This window comes from Lynx rufus, unplaced genomic scaffold, assembly GCF_022079265.1.
Source record: "Lynx rufus isolate CCGP_SWC_20201006 ecotype Redwood Valley unplaced genomic scaffold, mLynRuf1.p SCAF_13, whole genome shotgun sequence".
In the NCBI taxonomy this organism is placed as follows: domain Eukaryota; kingdom Metazoa; phylum Chordata; class Mammalia; order Carnivora; family Felidae; genus Lynx; species Lynx rufus.
Window position 1 is genome coordinate 5,382,808 of NW_025814827.1, and position 20,106 is coordinate 5,402,913.

A 20,106-nucleotide genomic window follows, 5' to 3' on the forward strand; every position below is an offset into this window, starting at 1 on the left:
ATTTGTTCTTGTAGTCCATGAACATGGAATGTTTTTTCATTTCTTTGTGTCATCTTCAACTTCTTTAATCAGTGTTTTATACTGTTAATGGGAATGCAGACTGGTGCAGCACTCTGGAAAACACTATGGAGGTTCCTCAAAAAGTAAAAAATAGGTCTACACTGGGGTGCCTGGGTGGCTCAGTCAGTTAAGCGTCTGACTTTAACTCAGGTTATGATCTTATGGTTCGTGGATTTGAACCCCACATCAGGCTCTGTGCTCTGACAGCTTGGAGCCTGATGCCTGCTTCAGATTCTGTGTCTCCCTCTCTGCCCCTCCCCCACTCACGCTCTGTCTCTCTCTCAGAAATAAATGAACATTAAAAAATATATACAGCTACCCTATGATCCAGCAATTGCACTACTAGGTATGTACCCAAAGGATACAAAAATATTGATTCAAAGGGACACGCACCCTGATGTTTATAGTAGCATTATCAACCAATAGCCAAGATATGGAAGCAGCTCAAGTGTCCATTGATTGATGAATGCAAAAGATGTGGTGTATATATACAATGAAATAATACTCAGCCATAAAAAATAATGAAATCTTGCCATTTGCAGTGACATGGATAGAACCTAGAGAGTATTATACTAAGCGAAATAGGTCAAAGAAAGACAAATACCATATGATTTCACTCTTGTGGAATTAAGAAATAAAACAAATGGATATGGAAAAAAAGAGGCAAATAAAGAGACAGACTCTTAATTGTAGAGAACAAATTGATGGTTCCTGGAGAGGAGGTGCGTGGGGGTGCGGGGTGGGGGGAGTAGGTGAAATAGGTGATGGGGGTTAAGGACTTGTGATGAGCACCAGGTGTTGTATGGAAGTGGTGAATCACCAAATTCTACACCTGAAACTAATATTATACTGTATGTTAGCTAATTGGAATTTAAATTAAAACTTGGAAAAAATTTTAATGAAAAAAATACATACTTTAAAAAAAAAATTAAAAGCAGTTACCTGTCCATAAGTATGATAATGTCTTAAACTGTTCCCTGATCTATGAATTGTGTGTTATCTGTGACACCTTTGGTAGTGGTAGTCCAGCTTTTCCTAGGAACTTGGATTTGAAATTTTGAATATTATATATCATATTAAAACATGGATTAGTCGGATTTCAGACCTAACACTTAATCAACATTTGAAGATAATTATAGTTGATATCCTAATTTTAGGAATAATTTGTCCCTAAAGTTTAAGCTGGAAAATCACTGAAATAAGTTCTCCAAAAAAGACTACAATCTGACTTTGTATTAATTAAATAATAATTAATGCAAATGGGTCCAAATTGTTCATAAAGTATGTGATCAATCCAAACCAATAAAATTCCTTTCGTGATAGAAAAATACACTGTAAACTTGGAGTAGAGAAGGTTTTCCTATTACAAAAAAACATGAAAAGAAAAGTTGATAGGTTCATCAGCATAAATACAAAGTATTGTTACTGAATGATAGAAATGACCATAAGCAAGGCACAAAGGAAATGACATATCCTAAGAAAATAGTTACAACTCATATCACAAGGTCTAATTTTCCCTAATCAATAAGGAGAAACTCCTATAAATAGGAGAAAGACTGGCTACCTAGTGAAAAATGAGCAAAAGATTCTACCAACCACTGCTCAAAGTGTTAACTGCTGACTGTTTGAAAGTACAGAAAAGTGTAGAGAATAAAGGATATTATTCCACTCAAGCTACTGTTAATAATGTGGTATGTTTAGATTAAAAAAAAAAAAACCCGACAGTATACAAATTTATGTCCAGTTTCTAACACAGTATTAGCATTTTCCAGGTTTCTAAAAGCTCTATGTAATCAACTTGAAAACTTAATTTTTTTTTTAGGGATACACTCATTTGTAATTTTAATATTAAGCTTTGACCTTGTAAGACAACTCTGAGCTGTAGGGGCTTCAATTTCTACTTCATCTTTATTTAATACTGATTAGAGATGAGGCCTGTAAGGTTTGTTTGATTTTCTTCAGCTCTTCTAAGTAATTCCTAGCTAAACCATAGTGAGCTACTCAGTCAGCTAGGTGATGGTATAAATGCTGAACAAAGGCAACTCTTTTTTGAATATTGGTGTGTACCGGGAATAAGTTCATAGTTTTCAGCTTCCTGAGGCTTTTGTATCACATGTTTTAGTCATTCATTTGGCTTCATTAAAATAGTCAAAGTCAAGATGTCCTGGAATTTATAATGTGATTCTGACTGGTCATGGACTGTCAGTGGACTTTAGCACTGTGTTGATACTAACTCTAAACCCCGTTCTCTGCCTCCATTCCACAGTGCCATCTTCTTCCGAGTCATCCTTTGTTAAATTTACAGACTGATCTTCTGGTTTTAAGGGCCTTTTTCTTAATATATTCTTTACTTTTTGAACTCAGAACTGAAAGTGGAATAGCAATCTTGTAATGCTCTTGATTTTCATCCTGTTGTGTGTTTTAGAATGCATGAATTTGGAAGAGTTAGCATGAATTTCCGTAGAGCTGCCCTCCACTTTACCTTAATACCTGGACTAAATCAGTAGTTTCTCTTTCTTAGACACTACATCTTCCTTCTTTCTTCCCCAAATCAACTCAGAAATCTATCACTTATTGTCCTGTGCTATTCAAAAGATACTGATATGTTTGCATAAAGTGCTAACTTTGAAAAGGACCTCTTCAAATATCTTTTTTATTGTGAAATACAACACATATGGAAAAGCACAGAAACATACATCTATTAATGAATTATACAGTGAATATCCAAATACCACCCATAGTTCAAGAAGTTGATTTCTAGCACTCCCAGAAGCTCTCCTCTTTCTCTTTCCAAACATAATTCTTTCTCTCCGTCCCAGGGTAAGTGATAACCTGAGTTTTATGTTAATCACTTACTCTGTTTTCTTTGTTGTTGTATGTATCTCTGAACACTATAGTTTTGTTTTGCCTGTTTTAGAGCTTTATAAAAATGGATTCATATAGCACATATTATTTTATATCTGACTTATTTCACTCAATGTTATATGTGTAAGACTTATCCATATTGTTGTGTTTCGTTGTATCTTGTTAACTGTATAGTATTCCAATGCATGTGTATACCACAATTTATACACACAAATGTCCTAATGTTGAAGGACATTTGGCTTGTATTTGGGGGAATTGTGAATACTGCTGTGAACATTCTGATACATGTATTTTTGCTGGACACATGCACATATTTTTGTTGGGAGTATATAGGAGCACAATTACTGGGCCATAGATATATGTATCTGCAACGTTAGTAAATAATAGCAAACTTTTTTCCAACATGGTTGTACTATACTAACAGTATATGAGGGTTCCCAGTTGTTCTACCCCAGTATGTATATTGCCAGATTCCTTCATTTTAGCCATTTTAATGGGTGTGTCAAAGTGGTCTAATTTGTATTTTTGTGCTGTGACTCTAATGTGCTTAAGCACCTTTTCATACAGAAATTGGCCATTTGGACAATGCAAACGGTTGCAGCCACTCTGGAAAACAGTATGGAGTTTCTTCAAAAAGTTAAAAATAGAACTACCATACATTCAAGTAATTGTGCTACAAGGTATTTACCCAAAGAATACCAAAAAATACAGATTTGAAGGGGTACATGCACCCCAATGTTTATAGCAGCATTATCAATAATAGTCTAATTATGGAAAAAGCCCATGTGTCCATCGATTGATGAATGGATAAAGGTGTGGTACACACACACACACACACACACACACACACACACACACACACCTGGAATACTACTCAGCCATCAAAAAGAATGAAATCTTGCCATTTGCAATGACTTGGATGGAGCTAGAGTATATTATGCTAAGCAAAATAAGTCAGGCAGAGAAAGACAATTACCATATGATTTCACTCATATGTGGAATTTAGAAGACAAAACAGATGAACATATGGGAGGGGGAAAAAGATAAGCAAACCATGAGAGACTCTTAATGTAGAGAACAAACTGAGGGTTGATGGAGGAAGGTGGGTGGAGGATAGGCTAGATGGGTGATGTGTGTTAAGGAGGGCACTTGTTATGACGAGCACTGGGTGTTATGTAAGTGATGAAGCATTGAATTCTATTCCTGAAACCAATACTACGCTATATTTAACTAACTAGAATTTAAATAAAAATTTGGAGAAAAAATAAAGTTTTGTTTGCAGAGATTTTACACATCTTTAGTTTGAATTAATACTAGAATTTTAATATTTTTAATACAATTTAAATGTTTAAAATATTTATGTTTTTTACTCATTACATACAGTTGATTTTGGTATTTTTCACCTTGTATCCAGCAGCCTTGCTGAACTCACTTATTCTAATAATTTTTCTGTGCATTTCTTTAGATTTTCTACCTCTACCATCAGGTTGTTCATGAGTCATGATAGTTTCATTTGTTCTTTTATAGTCATTATGCCTTTTATTTCTTTCTCTTACATCAGCTAGAACCTCCAGTACAGTGGTGGTAAGGATCCTTCTTGGCATGTTCCCCAACTCACTGGGAAAGCTTTTAATAGAACTTTTGTAGTTTGTTTTTGAGATTCAGTACGTTCCCTTTTATTCTTGGTTTTCTAAGAGTTGTTACTATGATTTAATGTTGAATTTTATGAGTTGCCATTACTATATGTAGTTTGGTGTTCATGAGACTTTTCTATTTTACTGACATGTATACACACATACAGTGAATTTCTAATGTTAAAACTATCATGTTTGCTAGTAAAATCATCTGGGCCCAGAGTTTTCTCTCTGGAAAGGTTTTAATTTTTGGATTGAATTTGTAAGATTATCCACATTTTTGGGGTGCTTGGGTGGTTCAGTCGGTTAAGCATTCAACTTCAGCTCAGGTCATGATCTCACAGTTCGTGAGTTGGAGCCCTGTATCCAGCTTTGTGCTGACAGCTCAGAGCCTGGAACCTGCTTCAAATTCTTTGTCTCGCTGTCTTTCTGACCCTCCCACACTCACACCCTGTCTCTCTCTCTCTCTCTCAAAAATAATAAATAAATATTTTAAAAATGAAAAAAAAAGATTATCCACATTTTAAAATATTTTCTTTAATGGTATTAATTACTTGGGTTTTAGTAGAAATTTCTCGACTCCTTATAAAATTTCAGATTTACTGACATAAAGTTGTTCATAGTAGCCTCTTAACCTTTTCATATCCTTTTCACTACTACATATTTATAGTAGTGCCCTCTGTTTCATTCCTGCCTTTGGTTATTGTAAATTCTTAATTTTTCTTTCTCAGTGTTGCCAGGTTTTATGATTTTTCAAAAAGTTACATTTGGGCTTTGTTTTTCTCTGTTCTGATGTTCATTTACTCTTATCTTTATTTCCTTTTTTTTCTCCTTGGGTTTATTTTTTTGTTCTTTATCTAGCTTCCTGAAATTGATGCTTATTACCTCATTAATTTTTAGCCTTTCTTCTTTTCTAATGTATGCATGTAAGGCTATAACTTTAAGGTAGACAGTGTTAAACTGTATCTCATGTATTTTGATATTGTTATTTAGTTCAAAATAATTTCTAATTTGCTTTGTGATTTCTTCTTTGTTCATGGATATTTTAAAGTCTCTTTAAAGTTTCTTAATTTCTGAATATATAGGGACTTTTAGTTTTCTCTTTGTGATGACACTTACAGGAAATTATTTTAAGTTACTTTAAAGATAACCCCTTGGAAATATATTGTCTTGGTATATGTACTTTAAAATAATGAGTATTCTGAAGTCGTTAGATACTGAATTCTTGTATGTCTATTATATCACTTATGTTTATCAAGTTGTTCCTTTCTTTAGCTTTATTGGTTTGTGTGTACACATTTGTTTTTTCTGTGCTGATTATAGCTTGGTCTGTTTCTTTTAGAATTTCTGTCAGTATTTTACTTTAAATTTTTGGAAGCCATTTCTTAGGTACTTCCAAATTTGGAAATCTTCTGTCTTCATAATTTGAAATTTTGTCATTGTGAAATACCCCTCTTCATCACAGGTAACACTTCTTACCTTAAAGTTTACTTTGTGTAAAATTTATATAGTTACACCAGTTTTCTTTTGATTAGACATGATATGTCTTTTATTCCCATATTTTTACTTTCAGACTTTCTAAATTTGTTTGCCTTATAAACTTCATATACTTGGGTTTTCTTTACTAAGACAATCTGACAGTCTTCAGATCTTAACTAGTACATTTAATCTGCTTACACTTAATGTAATCACTGATATATTGGGATTTAAATCTTATTTTATTTTGTGCTTTTTATTTTTCCTGCCTGATATATGTCCCTTTTCTTTATTGCCTTTTTTTGTTTTTTGTGTGTTTTTTTGCCCTTTTCTTCTTATTACTTTTTATCCCATTTTTTTCTTTTGTTAGTTTCAAGTTTTATACTTTTTTTTTTCAGTAGTTAACATAAAGATGACCACATAAATATATGACTATCAATTAAGTCTGTTAATTTGTGCTTTTATTTTTTTTCTCAGATAATGCAAGGACTTTAATGTGCTTCAGCTATTTTATGGTATAGTTGCTAATGTTGTTTTTAATTTTCTATATACTTTAAATCCAACACGTTATTTTTATGTTTTATGCAGTCAGTATTCATTTTAACTTGCTCATATTTTTACTCTTTTACTGTTTTCCTTGCTCTTCATTTATCCCCCGACTTCTCTTCATTTTTTATATGCCCTTTAGTGCAATTGTGCTGGGGACAGATTCTCTGTCTTAAGTCAGTCTGAAAATGTGTTTATTTCAACTTTGTTCTTGAAGGTGGTTTTGCTATCTGTAGAATTCTAGGTTGGCAGTGTCTTTTTCCTTTCATCACTTAAAAATACCATCTATTGTGTTTGCCTCCCGTTATTTCTGTTGAAAAGTAACCTTTGAATCCAGTAGTTTCTTCTTTTTGCATATGTGTATATATTTTTCATTTCATAATTCAATTTAAAAGTTTTTTGAGGGGCGCCTGGGTGGCGCAGTCGGTTAAGCGTCCGACTTCAGCCAGGTCACGATCTCGCGGTCCGTGAGTTCGAGCCCCGCGTCGGGCTCTGTGCTGACTGCTCAGAGCCTGGAGCCTGTTTCCGATTCTGTGTCTCCCTCTCTCTCTGCCCCTCCCCCGTTCATGCTCTGTCTCTCTCTGTCCCAAAAATAAAAAAAAAAAAAAAAAAAAAAAAAAAAAAAACGTTGAAAAAAATAAAAGTTTTTTGAGTATAGTTGACACATAATGTTATGTTAGTTTCAGGCATACAACATAGTAATTCAACAATTATATGTTGTGTTATGCTATGCTCACCACGAGTGTAGCCACCGTGTCTCATCATGCAGTGCTGTTACAATATCACTGACCAGATTCCCTATGCTGTACTTTCCATCCCTGTGACTTACAATTCCAAAGCTGGAAGCCTGTATCTCCTGCTTCCTCTGACCCATCGTACCCATCCTCCCACTCCCTTCCCCTCTATCAACCACCAGTTTGTTCCCTGTATTTATAGGTCTGATTCTACTTTTTGTTTATTCATTTGTTTTGTATTTTAGATTCCACATATAAGTGAAACCATGGTTTTGCCTTTCTCTGACTTTTTCACTTAGCATGATACCCACTAGAGCCATCCATGTTGTCACAAACGGCAAGATCTCATCCTTTTTTATGGCTGAGCAGTAGTCCACGCACGCGCGCACACACACACACACACACACACAACATACCACATCTTCTTTATCCGTTTATCAGTCGATGGACACTTGGACTGCTTACATAATTTGGCTATTGTAAATTAATGCTGCAATAAACACAAGGATGTATGTATCTTTTCAGATTAGTGTTTTCATTTTCTTTGGGTGAATACCCAGTAGTGGAATTACTGGATCATATGGAATTTCTACTTTAAAATTTTTGAGGAACCTCCATACTGTTTTCCAAAGTGGCTGTACCAATTTACATTCTCACTCACCATCAGTGTAAAAAGGTTCTTTTTTTCTCCATATCGTCACCATCATTTGTTATTTGTCTTTAAGATGCAAGATGATATCTCATTATGGTTTTGATTTGTATTTCCCTGATGATGAATAATGTTGAGCATCTTTTCACGTGCCTGTAGGCTGTCTGCCCGCTTTGGAAAAATGTCCATTCAGGTCCTCTGCCCATTTTTAAATTGGATTATTTTGTTTTTCTGGTTTTGAGTTGTATAAGTTCTTTATATATTTTGGATATTATCCCCTTATTGGATATATTATTTGAAAATATCTTCTCACATTCAGGTTGACTTTTTGTTTTGTTGCTGCTTTTCTTCACTGTGGAAGGTTTTTTATTTTGATGTAGTCCTAGTATTTAGTTTTGTTTTTGTTTCCCTTGCCTTAGGAGACATAACTAGAAAAATGTTGCTATGGTCATTGTCAAAGAAATTACCGTGTATGTTCTCTTCTAGCAGTTTTATGGTTTCAGTTCTCACATTTAGGTCTTTAATCCATTTTGAGTTTATTTTGGTATGCTAGAAAGTGTTCCAGTTTTTTCTCTTGCATGTAACTGTCCAGTTTTCCCAGCGCCATTTGTTGAAGAGATTCCCTGTTGTGTATTCTTGCCTCCTTTATTGTATTAATTGACCTTATAAATGTGGATTTGTTTCTGGGCTCTCTGTTCTGTTCCATTGATTTATGTGTCTCTTTTTGTGCCATTACCATATTCTTGATTACTACAGCTTTGTAGTATATCTTGAAATCTAGAATTGTGATACCTACAGCTTTGTTCTTCTTTCTCAAGATTGCTTTGGCTCTTTGGGATCCTTTATGATTCCACATAAATGTTAGTATTTGTTTTAGTTCTGTGAAAAATGCTGTTGGTATTTTGATAAAGATTACATTGAATCTAGATTGCTTTGGGTAGTATGGACATTTAAATATTAAATTTTCCTATTCATGAGCAATGGGGTATATTTTCCCATTTGTTTGTGTCCTCTTCAGTTTCTTTCATCAGTGTTGCATACTTTTTGGAGTACAGGTCTTTCACCTCTTTGGTTAAATTTATTCCTAGGTACTTTTTTCTTTTTGGTGCAATTGTGGATGGAATTGTTTTCTTAATTTCTCTTTTGCTACTTCATTATTAGTATATAGAAATGCAACTGATTTTTGAATATTAGCTTTGTATCCTTATTTCAGGTATATATATTTTTCTGACTTCTTTTAAGATTATCTCTTGTCTTTAGTTCTTAGCCATTCTGTTTATGTATGGACTTATTTTTATTTATCTTTCTTAGAGGTTGAAAGCTTTCTTTCAGGTTGATAGGTTGGTATCTTTAATGATTGGTTTTGAAAATGTTCTGCCATTATCTCTTTAGTGTTCTACAGGATCCTTTTCCTCTTCTGATATTCTTTATATATATGTATATATATATATATATATATACACACGTATATATATATACACACGTATATATATATAAATATATATATATACACGTATATATGTATATATATACATATATATGTGTGTGTATATATATATACACACATATATATATATATATATGGTAGATTTTTTTTATTTTGCTCTTTTACCTTCTTTTCTGAATTTTTGCAGGGAAAGTTTTGTTTCGCGTTCTCTGCTTGATTCTTTATATTTTCTTCTGACATAATTAACTTCCAGTCTACTATTTTAGCGATGTCTTTCTGTCTCCTTCAGCATGGTTATTTTAAGTCTGTCTGATAGCGACAGTATCTGGAGTCATTGAGGGTTTCTGGGTTTTGTTATTTTCACTTACATTGTCTTGTCTCCTTTTGTGCTTGGTTACCTTTGATTATGTGTCATACATAGTATTTGAAAAACTATAAAAATATTTTGAAGCCTGAGGTGATATTACTTTCTTCCAAGGTGTTTCTGTTTTTTCTCTCAGGTTCTAGGGTACTAGCAATCTGGGATTACTTTAATCCAGTTCTAGGAATTACAATTTTCTGGACCATTCAAATGACTGGAAGCTAGGCTACAATGTCCACAAAGACTGTTATTTCAGTTAACTCATTTAGGTTGCAAACATTGGGGATCCCAGCATCAGGCATGGAAGTTTTACCAGGCAGCAGTCCATACTCTTGCATGGGTCTGAACTCCAGTTTTTATTCTCTACCCCAGGGGTTGGCAAACTTTTTCTATAAAGGACCAGAGAGTAAATAATTTAGGCTTTGTGGACTATACAGTCTTTTGTTGCAACAATCAATGCTGCCATTGTTCTTGAGAAGAGCCACAACGTGTGAATTAATGAGTGTGAATGTATTTCAATAAAGCTTTATTTACAAAATCAGGCACAAGGCCAGATTTGGCCCAGGGCCATAGTTTGTTAACCCCTGCTATAGTCTGTCAAAAGCTCTGCTCAGATTCTCAGCCACCTCTTCTTAAATTTAGGTTAGCCCTGAATGCTGATCTAGCCTCTCTTTGGTCTGCTGTGTTAAATAGCTCTCTAATGCCTTCAAGAATATTTTGGGTTTTTTATGTTTTGCCCAGTTGCTGTCAGCAGGAGGTTTAATCTGAAATACCTAGTCTGTGGTATTATCAGAAGCTAAAGTCATATACAAAGTTAACCAATTTAACAGCAGTGAGATTTTTTTTCCTCTTTGATCTCAGGAAGGAAATTTCTTGAGGTGTTCTCAGAGAATCTCTCTCACTGACATCCTTTGATATATAAATGACTTTTTCTTTAATGAAACTGACTTTTCAAGACATGTTTCTGTAGTCTTCCTAGAGTGATTGTGTATTCCAAGGTTAAATTTATAGAGCACTGTTGTCCATCAGAACTTTTCTGTGATGATGGAAATGTTCTATATCTTGCACTGTTCAATATGGTAGCTACTAGCCACCTGTGGCTATTGAGCACTTGAAATGTGTCTAGTGCGAATACCAAACTCCAATTTTACTTTACTTTTATTTAATTTTAACTAATTTAATTTTAAATAGCCATGTGTGGGTGGGTACTTAGTTTGGAGTGGATAAAGCTTAGATTAAATGAAGAATCTACTCTCAGTGCAAAATGTGTTCTTACAGCCTCACCCACCAAAGTGTCCATTTTCTAGTGCTTTTGCAAGAAATACTTAACCTAAATATATTCAATGGTCAGTAGTATCTCTCTAAATATCTTAGGCCTTGCAGAATGTTTCCATGTATTCCTACCATTCACCTGGTGTGATGGAAGTACACTTGCTATCCTCAACAGGCCACATAAAACCAATGCAGTCACTCAATTTAGTTTCTAACACATGTTTTTCTTTGCAGGGAAAGGGGCGACTTCGCCGAGGAAACTATCCAAGTCCATCCTCTCCTGTTGTAGTTCGGTTGCCCTCTATGTCTGATGTGCCAGAAGAGACCTTGACTAGTGAAACAGCTGTGGAGACTGACATCACAGAACAACAGCAAGCAGCTATGCAGCAGGAGGAGAGGGTACTGACTGAGCAGATTGAGAACCTACAGAAAGAGAAGTGAGTTTTCAGGAGGAAAGGGAGTGACCAGTTATTACCTGTTTTCCTTTCCTTCATTCTGTGCTTTCTTGATTTTTCCTTACTTAGTAAATATCTCCTATGTGTGAAGCACTGTATCAGGTGATACAGGGCATGCAGAGAAGACAAAGACATGTTACCTGGACTTGGGTAACAGCGTGAGAGTTGTCATTGTATTGACGGAAGCTCCATGAGCAGGGAGACCTGGAGATGCTGAACTGACACACTGCAACACGGTGTGTCAGTCTTAGCCAAGATTCCTCACAGGTCTGAGACCAGCCTCACTGACTAAATTGGTCTTTAAAAGGAGGAATGAGGATTCCTGGGTTAAGGCAGAGGCCCTTTCAAGAATGGGTATTACCCAGAACTCCCTAAAGGAAGGTTATTATCTGAAGATCAGTGTAGCCATGGGGCCAACAATTAGATGGTCAGGATAAGGCAGCAGCTCTAGTGGGCGCTGGGATACTATGTAGGGAAATTGGTTGCAATTTAGGAGAGAGAAAATAGTCAACTCTGTGCCCTCCGCCATCACTGGAGAAAGGGTAGGCAACAATAATACTATATTTGGGGGGATAATGTGGACAAGCTGTGGCTCTTTTTGAAGGTACTGTGTACTGGTTCTGGTTGAAAACGAAGACTCTTAAGCTTTAAGGGCATTTTTGTTCCTCAGTCTCACGATCCCAGGTCTGAGAGTTTGATGCATTAGGGAATATGGGAGTCTGTTGAAGTACTTTTTGCCTATTAGGACTGATTCTAGAATTTAGGCAAGCTAAAAAAGCAGCTGGGGCTCAGATATGCAGAACATGATAAGGCAGAAGTAGTATACATTGACCAGGGGCTGGTATTGGAGGTACTGAAGGATGAGTAGTTCAAGCTTGGTAGAGTGGAAGCAAAGCTAAGAAGGCCCTGAAGGAGAAGAGACTTGATGTAAAAGGGAATAAGAATTGGAAGGATAAGGAGGTTGTGGGCTGATGTATTTCCAGGTGTAAGATCTGCCCATTGGAGAAAGTTGCCCACATAATGTGGAGGAAAGCTGGTTAGAAGTAGCAGACATAGAGGAACTTTTGTCTTAGAGGACTGAAGTGAGCTTTTACGAAGACGTTAATTGACACAGATCTGGGTGACATCAAGCAGTAGTAAGAAAGCAAGATTAGGAGCCATGTACCAAAGACGTGAGAGAACAAGGGGGCTGAGAGGCAGGTGGGTGACTGATGAAGAGGAGCAGAGAATGCTGTGAGTGAGAGCAGCATAAGCTGCAAAGAACAGAAAAGATCAGTCAGCATTTGACTTCATCAGAGGCCTCTCTGTGTTTAAGGTGAGGATATCATCTATAGTGTAGTTAGTGCCTGTTTCGTGGGAAATAGTTTAAGAGCTGGAAGGAATGTTAAGAGTTTATCTCATTAAATCTCTTTGTTTTGTGGATGAGGAAGCTGAGGTCCAGAGAGAGGAAAGTACACTCCTGCTGCATTATGTATGAGTTTAGAGTGAGTTTAGAACCCTGATCTGATTATCAGTCCCAAGTTCATTTTACCAAAATATCTTATAGCTGCAGCATCTTTTCCTACCTCACTCTTTGCTCTATTATAGGTCCCAGACTTTGCTGTTTTCAACCTTCATCATTACTGTGGCTTCCGGGTCTCCATCGCCACTTTGGTTGAGAACAGTAGGAAATGTGACTGTTTTTGCTACTTAAATTTCTTGCATCATAGGTCTTTTTTCCTGTTGTCTTCTTTCCACTTCTTATCAAATGCTAGTGGATTTCTTGATTATATCTTACAGGGAGGAGCTAACATTTGAGATGCTTGTATTGGAACCCCGTGCCTCTGATGATGAAACCCTGGAGTCTGAGGCCTCCATTGGGACTGCCGATAGCTCAGAAAATTTGAATATTGAGTCTGAAGGTGCCATCTCTGAGAAATCAGGTAAATGAACATACTAGACCAAAGTCTCCAGATTTTTTTTGTGAAGGAGGAGTAAGGATTCCCAAGCTAGTAAGACAAAATCCCTTTCAAGAATGCCTAACCTTATGTGAGAAGGTGACAAAGTCCTAAGGAGTTAAATATGTACTAATCTTTGTGAAACTTCCATTATATACTGTTCATTAGACCAAGCCTTTAATGCAATGCAGCTTTTTGTCAATTTAATGTTTTCTCCTCGATTTACCACAGAGAAAAACCCATAGTAACAACACATATCGTCTTACCCATGATCCATGTTCCAGAGGTGGTTACAGGCATTGTGCCCTGCTGAGAGATGGGGTTATACCAAAGGAGGTATTTAACCACCTGGCATGTCTCAGGGAGACAAAGAATTACTACATACCCTGGCAGTTTTTTAAATGATAGTGACAGTTGTAGGCCTCTCCTAATGGCATAGTCGAACTCCAGACTTCTTGGGGTTGATTCTGAAATGACCTACATAGAAATGGATAGCTTCTCGAGTTGTGACTGTGCACAAAGTAGGTCAGCTTGGACCCTTCAGACCTCAGCCCACCCAATTTCACATGGGAATGGTGAAACTGATTCATTATGGAATGATTTGCTTTAGAGAAAATTGTCATTTATAGCTTTGATCTCTTCTTTGAATTAGAGAGAAGCTTAGCCCTTAGCTCCCTGAAGGCAGCTGGCAAGTCTGAATCTTCAAGCAAGTTCCGAAAGCAGCTAAAAAAGCAGGAAGACTCTTTGGATTCAGTGGACTCTTCAGTCTCTACTTTATGTTCGTCTAGCACTGCATCTTCTCATGGGACCAGAAAACGATTTCAGATTTATTCTAAATCTCCATTCTACCGAGCTGCCTCAGCTGGGGAGGTCCTGGGAATGGAAGGGCCACTAGGCCAGAGCAGATGCCTGGAAGACAGGCCTCAATTCATCAGCAGAGGAACCTTCAACCCTGAAAAGGGCAAACAAAAATTAAAGAATGTGAAAAACTCACCTCAGAAAACCAAAGAGACCCCAGAAGGGACAGTCTTGTCTGGCCGCAGGAAAACTGTGGACCCAGACTGCAGCTCCACCCAACAGCTAGCACTCTTTGGAAATAACGAATTTATGGTCTGAACTGGCAGCTGTATGTCCCGTCATGGCTACAGAGTGGTAAATACACCTCCTCTTCGGGGCCTCTTCTCATCACCTTGTCCACAATAGTCCATCCTAATTGTGGTCCTGCCTCTTGCCCAAGCATACAACTGAGAACTTGTGTGCTAATTTCCTGGGCCTCCTGCAGAAGCAGAAAAGCCCCTTTGAAGCCTGCTGGGGATGGTGCCAGCTGTGCCTTGGCTGCTGTATTTGACTGGAGATTCCACCAAACAGAGCCACCAAGGGCCTGGGGATTTGGGCCAGTTGTGAGGTCTTTGTAGTTGCCTCTCCTCCGTCTTCTTTTCCTTCCCAGATGTGGGTGTTGAACTGGAGGGGACATGGTGGGCCTGAGGGACCCGCTGATTTCTGACATTGAAAGAAAACATATAAATCTTTCTTAACCATGAAAGCAAAAGCCTTTGGGTTTATTTTGGGATAGTTAGGAGCTGGAGCAGAATATAATTTTTTTCCAAGGATTTATAAACAAAAAGCCTAAGCCCTCTATTTTAAGATTTTTGAGAAACACTCCATGTTATATTTTGGGGAAAGTAAAAAAGTAATTGTTTCCATGAAGCCATCAGAGCATGCCTCAGACATCTGGTTACACAATGAAGAAGAGAGTACATGTTTTGTTTTTTGATGATGTTCAGTGTCATAATAATCAATGCTGGTTTCACTCCTGGTTAGTTCTTGCCAAACATACTGCATGGGCTAAAGTTTCAGTAGCCTACTTTTCTCATATTTCCTGGTCCTAGGATTAGGTTCCTCTGATTTTTTTTAAAAGTCTCATCAGAGACATGGTGATCCCTAAACATGAGGGTTTCATCCTAATCCACCCAGGCCTTTCTCTTCGTATAGATTACATTGAAGATCACAAACGAACCTGTTCATTTGCTGGTGGATTTCCACCATAAATTCAGACAAATAATGTGACCATTTAATCACTTCTCCCAAAACATTTATACACAACACTGCATGAATAAGTGTTAACAGAAAGCTGCCAAAAAATAAAAAAGTTTTTAATATAACCATCTAACTATTATCTTCTTTTCCTCAGACCATCAGTATTAAATAGATGAAAGAAAAATCAAGGACTACTTGAAGCTATTTTTGTTAATATTCTGGTTACTGAAGTTTACTGTAAATATATATGTATAGTATGCATATTTCTTTTTAACTTTATGCTTCCCTCCTTCCCATGGAGTTTCTTCCCACAGATTAGGGGCCATTGGATAGGGGTGAGAGCCACTATCCCTGGGTTGAGGGAAAAATCAAACCATCTTTTTCACCACTGGGTGTCTCCACACACCTGAGCTATAATAATAGTATTTTAAGCTTCTTAGCATTTGTGGGATTAGAAATCTGTTTTTGCTATTTATAATATATGGAAAATGAAACATGATACTCTTTCTTGAGATAAGTATGTGAAAATGTTTATTTTTAAAGTTACTAAATGCATCTTGTCTAACTACCACATGCACTGTTCTGAAAAAGAGCCTTTACCATCTGTAACCTGAATTTTGGTTATTCTTTCTTTTCATACTTCTTCAATTTGAAGTTATGGAAATATTTAGACTTTTGTTAAGGCAGAGTCTCTCCTGTTACACAACACTGAACCTCATGTCACTGCCTCAGTGGTTATTGTCAAGCCCCAGAGGTCGGACTTGGAACATCATTCTGAGTGGCAGCTAAAGGTAGCAGGAGTCTTACCTCTCCCTGGTTTGGTTTCAGAAATGAGCTAGGGAAAGGAATCTTTTTAAATCTCCAGAATGATGATGGCTGTGAGTAAATGTTAGATTTTATATCCCGCAAACATCTGCCACCTTGTTTGTGCCGAGGAGTAATAAATTTAAAGCCTTTAAAAATCTGAATTTTGGAGAATCTCCTAGAGGAAAACCCAGCCCCTCAGCGTGGTCATGTCCAAGTGGGATTGCTGGAGCCTCAGGGCCCCTTGCCGGGCCACACAGGTCTGCTTCAGGATTCCGGGGAGAGGAGTGTCCTCCTGGGCATTCACAGCTACTCTCCACTTGCTCCAGAACATTGGTTAAATACTATACAAAAAAGATATTACCCTTGTCGGATAGTCCTTTGGCCCTGAGGAACAGCCTGGAGGACACATCTCAGCATATGTTCTCCCTTCTAAATCTTGGCGGATTTTGTTTGTTTGCAAAATAAGTTTTTGGCAGTTAAAAAAGAAACTACTCATTATAGGTAGGTCACTTTATAGGAACTAGGCAGTGGATGATAAGAGACTTTATAATTTTTCTCAGGGACCTGAAACCTGAATTTGGATAAAATTAAATAAAAAATACTTGTTTTTCAGTTGCTAGATTTGTGGATTTCTAGTTATTTAACAAACTGCCAGAATGGAGGATGGTGGGGAGGAGAGATCCACACAAATGTTAAGAATGGAGAGCAGGTGTGGGACCCTCCCTTTGAAGGAAAGAAAGCTTTTCTTCTCATAGGATAACAGGTGTTGTTGGCCTGATAAAGAGTTGAAGCCATAATTCTTAAAAGCTGTCAGAACCAAGTGCTGTATCTTCTTCCATCTGATCTTAACTGGTCCTCTCCATGGCTCAAGTTGTCACCACAAAACGACGCTGTATTACAGTCACTTACAATGAAGATGTTAACCCTTAATATGTGTCAAAGTCATGCTTCCTATTGCTTCTCCTTTGCTTTTCTCTGCTCTCAGATGCCACAAACAAAATCCCTGCGTGGCATCAGTGGGGCAGCCCCCATCTGGAGCCCGTACTCCAGAATACAGAGAAATTCTGTTCATATCACACATTCCCAGCCCCAAACAAAGCCCAGATTTTCACTTCTCCCCATTAAAGCCAACATATCCTTTATCATGGAAAATGTAATAAAAGCAGAGAAGTATAATTTTAGGCTTATGTTGTGTATCATTAAGTGAAGCAAATCTGTTCAACAGCAAGGATCAGGCAGGTGGCATGCTTAACGCACTCTGTACTTCCTGCCATTTTATTTACTTTGCCACTCTGGCCTTCTGGAAACACAAAGGGAGATAGAGAGTTCCCAGTATGGGCCTTGCACAGACAGGGACCTGAAGAAGGGATGGGATACCAGACCCCTACCTTCTCATGCTTTGGAAATCTGGTGCAGCTCTTACCCTGCTGGGAAGTTAGTGGAGACTTCCTGTGTTCCGTGACAGTAGGGTTGTTTTCACTGTCAAAGACCGAGGACGGGGGGCCTAGAAGAAAAGAGGAGCTCCGGCAAGGTTCTGCAGGCCCACTTCAGTGACTGTGGGCCACGATTTTTTAACTGTAACTAACGAATGTGTACCTTTTATAAGCACTTTGGTGAACTAGAGAAGAAAGTATTCTCAGGATGTGTTCAAAGCTAAGAGGGTTTTTATTTTAAAATGAAACACAGTCCAGATGGCTTTCCTAATCCTCCTCTCTTCTCCCCTGTGGTGGGAGCTAGGCATGGGGCATGCGTCATTCTGTGTTGACAAATGTGTTATGTCTGTCCATATTTTGTGACAGTTCCCCAGCACTGTCCCCCAACAACACCATGCTAGCCTTGGTGGTAAAAGTCCCTGGTGTTTGAGGAAGTCCTCTGTTCTTCTGTGCCCCTAAAATATTTCTAACCACTTTTCTCTGGAACCACTCCCACATTTGATTTGGTGTTAAAGGAAACAGCAAGATGAAGAATGTGGAGATGGATCTATTTGGTCTTGTTGGTCTCTTGGCTAAAACTGTTTAAGGGGCCTATCACCTTGCTATCCATCTATATACTTAATGCCTGTTTATCAGCCCTCTTAGGTCATATAAAAGTTGCACCTTTTGAACCAAGTAATTGTATTTACTAGGGGAAAGGTGTGGATTACAGATTAGTATTATATTATTTTAATGGATTTAAAGTAATTTATAAGTATGCTGAGTGTAAATTTTTAAGACTATGTATTGTAAAAGGACATATCCTGTGAAATATATCATTTTACTGTTTAACAGAATAATTCTATAAAAAGAATGATTTATCTCACCCACGGAACTGATTACATTCCTGATGCAATCAACAGGCACTTTGTAATTTCCTTTTGGGTTGGGTTTTTTTTTTTTTTTTTTTTTTTGGAGGTGGGGGAGCAAGACATCATCTGTATGAAGTGCAGTTTGTGTCACTCAGAATATGCACTGTATAGCTACACAAAAGCAGCTTGATGAACAAATCACCCCGTGGCTCATTAAAGAACAAAGCTTCCAGAAGCAGCAATCCGTGTGGTTTGTTTTCTGACCATCCTGGCTCCCACCCTAACTCACTCCAGTCCCACTCCAGTGGTTTTTGTTTAAGGAAAGGACTGAGCAGTTGGCAAAGTACAGAAACAGTAATTACTGGAACTCAGCTGAATTCAAGTGAAGGGTGAGATTCAAGCTGTTAGTTTTCTGTAATGGATGCTAGCTGCCAGCTGTTAAGACTTCCATTTAATCAGCTCAGAGCTAGGTGGACAGCCAAGACCGCAAGTCTACATTTAGGATCCTCACCAAAAAGACTGTGAAGAAGTAGCAATATCTGCTGTGGGCCCAGGAATTCAAGCCTAGGTTGTGCTTTTTGTTCTGGCTGTGATTTGGAGAAAGTTGAGAGCCCTTTCTGGGTGTCAGTTTTCTCATCTGTAAATGAGTTCCCTTCCTCGGGTTTACTTCTCTGTATAACTCCTGCTGACTCTCAGGTGTCCGTGTAAAGGGAAGTTTACTGGAAATTTACGCCTCCCCCTTGAACTGGGTTAGATGTCTTGTATTCTCAACAGAGCCCAGTATTTGTGCTGTCAAAAATCTGTTTAAGCTTCTCAAGGCAAGAAGTGTGCCTATCTTGCTGACTCTTAGATCCCCAGCACCTAACAAAAAGTGCCCTTGCTTAGATATTGGATGAGCAACGTGAAGGAGATTGAGGGTTCCCAAATGCCAAACCAGGTCGAAGGTGAAATAGAAAATTGTTCAGTTTTTAGTTAGAATTCTAAGATCATCTTCCCATTTCTTTTTGCATTGTTTATATTTACATTTTTGCAGTAAGTTTACATCAAAATGATAAGGATGGTGAATTGTTTCTTAAAATGTCTTTAGTTGGCCAAATAAAACCTAGAAATGCCATTAAAAAATTTTTTTTAATGTTTATTTCTGAGACAGAGAGAGAGAACATGAGTGGGGGCAGGGGCAGAGAGAGAGGGAGACACAGAATCCAAAGCAGGCTCCAGGCTCTGAGCTGTCAGCACAGAGTCCAACATGGGGCTCGAACTCACACACCGTGAGATCATGACCTGAGCTGAGGTCGGTCGCTGAACCAACTGAGCCACCCAGGCACCCCAAGAAATGCCATTTTTGAGACATCCCCTGTGATAGCTGAATCTACAACAAACCTCCCAATTATGAAGAAAGCAGGTGTAAGGAGACAAGTTCTAAAGAGACCAGAGCCTTGTGTTTTTGGTTTTTGGTTTTTTGGTTTTTTTCATTGTTCTTCTATATTGGGTAGCAGTACAGTGTCTAAGAGCCAGGGACATAACCATGAAAGCAAATCAGAC

At 37.6% G+C, this 20,106-nt stretch overlaps 1 protein-coding gene across 1 annotated transcript in view; it reads left to right on the top strand.

The window, feature by feature from the left end:
• Positions 1-18,806, top strand: part of MYO9A (myosin IXA) — a 253,196-nt gene extending 234,390 nt beyond the window's left edge. Inside the window, exons 41-43 of the mRNA XM_047074849.1 lie at positions 11,279-11,481; positions 13,279-13,421; positions 14,089-18,806. Coding sequence (XP_046930805.1) covers positions 11,279-11,481; positions 13,279-13,421; positions 14,089-14,552 — 810 coding nt within the window. The 3' untranslated portion in view covers positions 14,553-18,806. The remainder of the gene's footprint in view (positions 1-11,278; positions 11,482-13,278; positions 13,422-14,088) is intronic.
• The last annotated feature ends 1,300 nt before the right edge of the window (positions 18,807-20,106 follow it).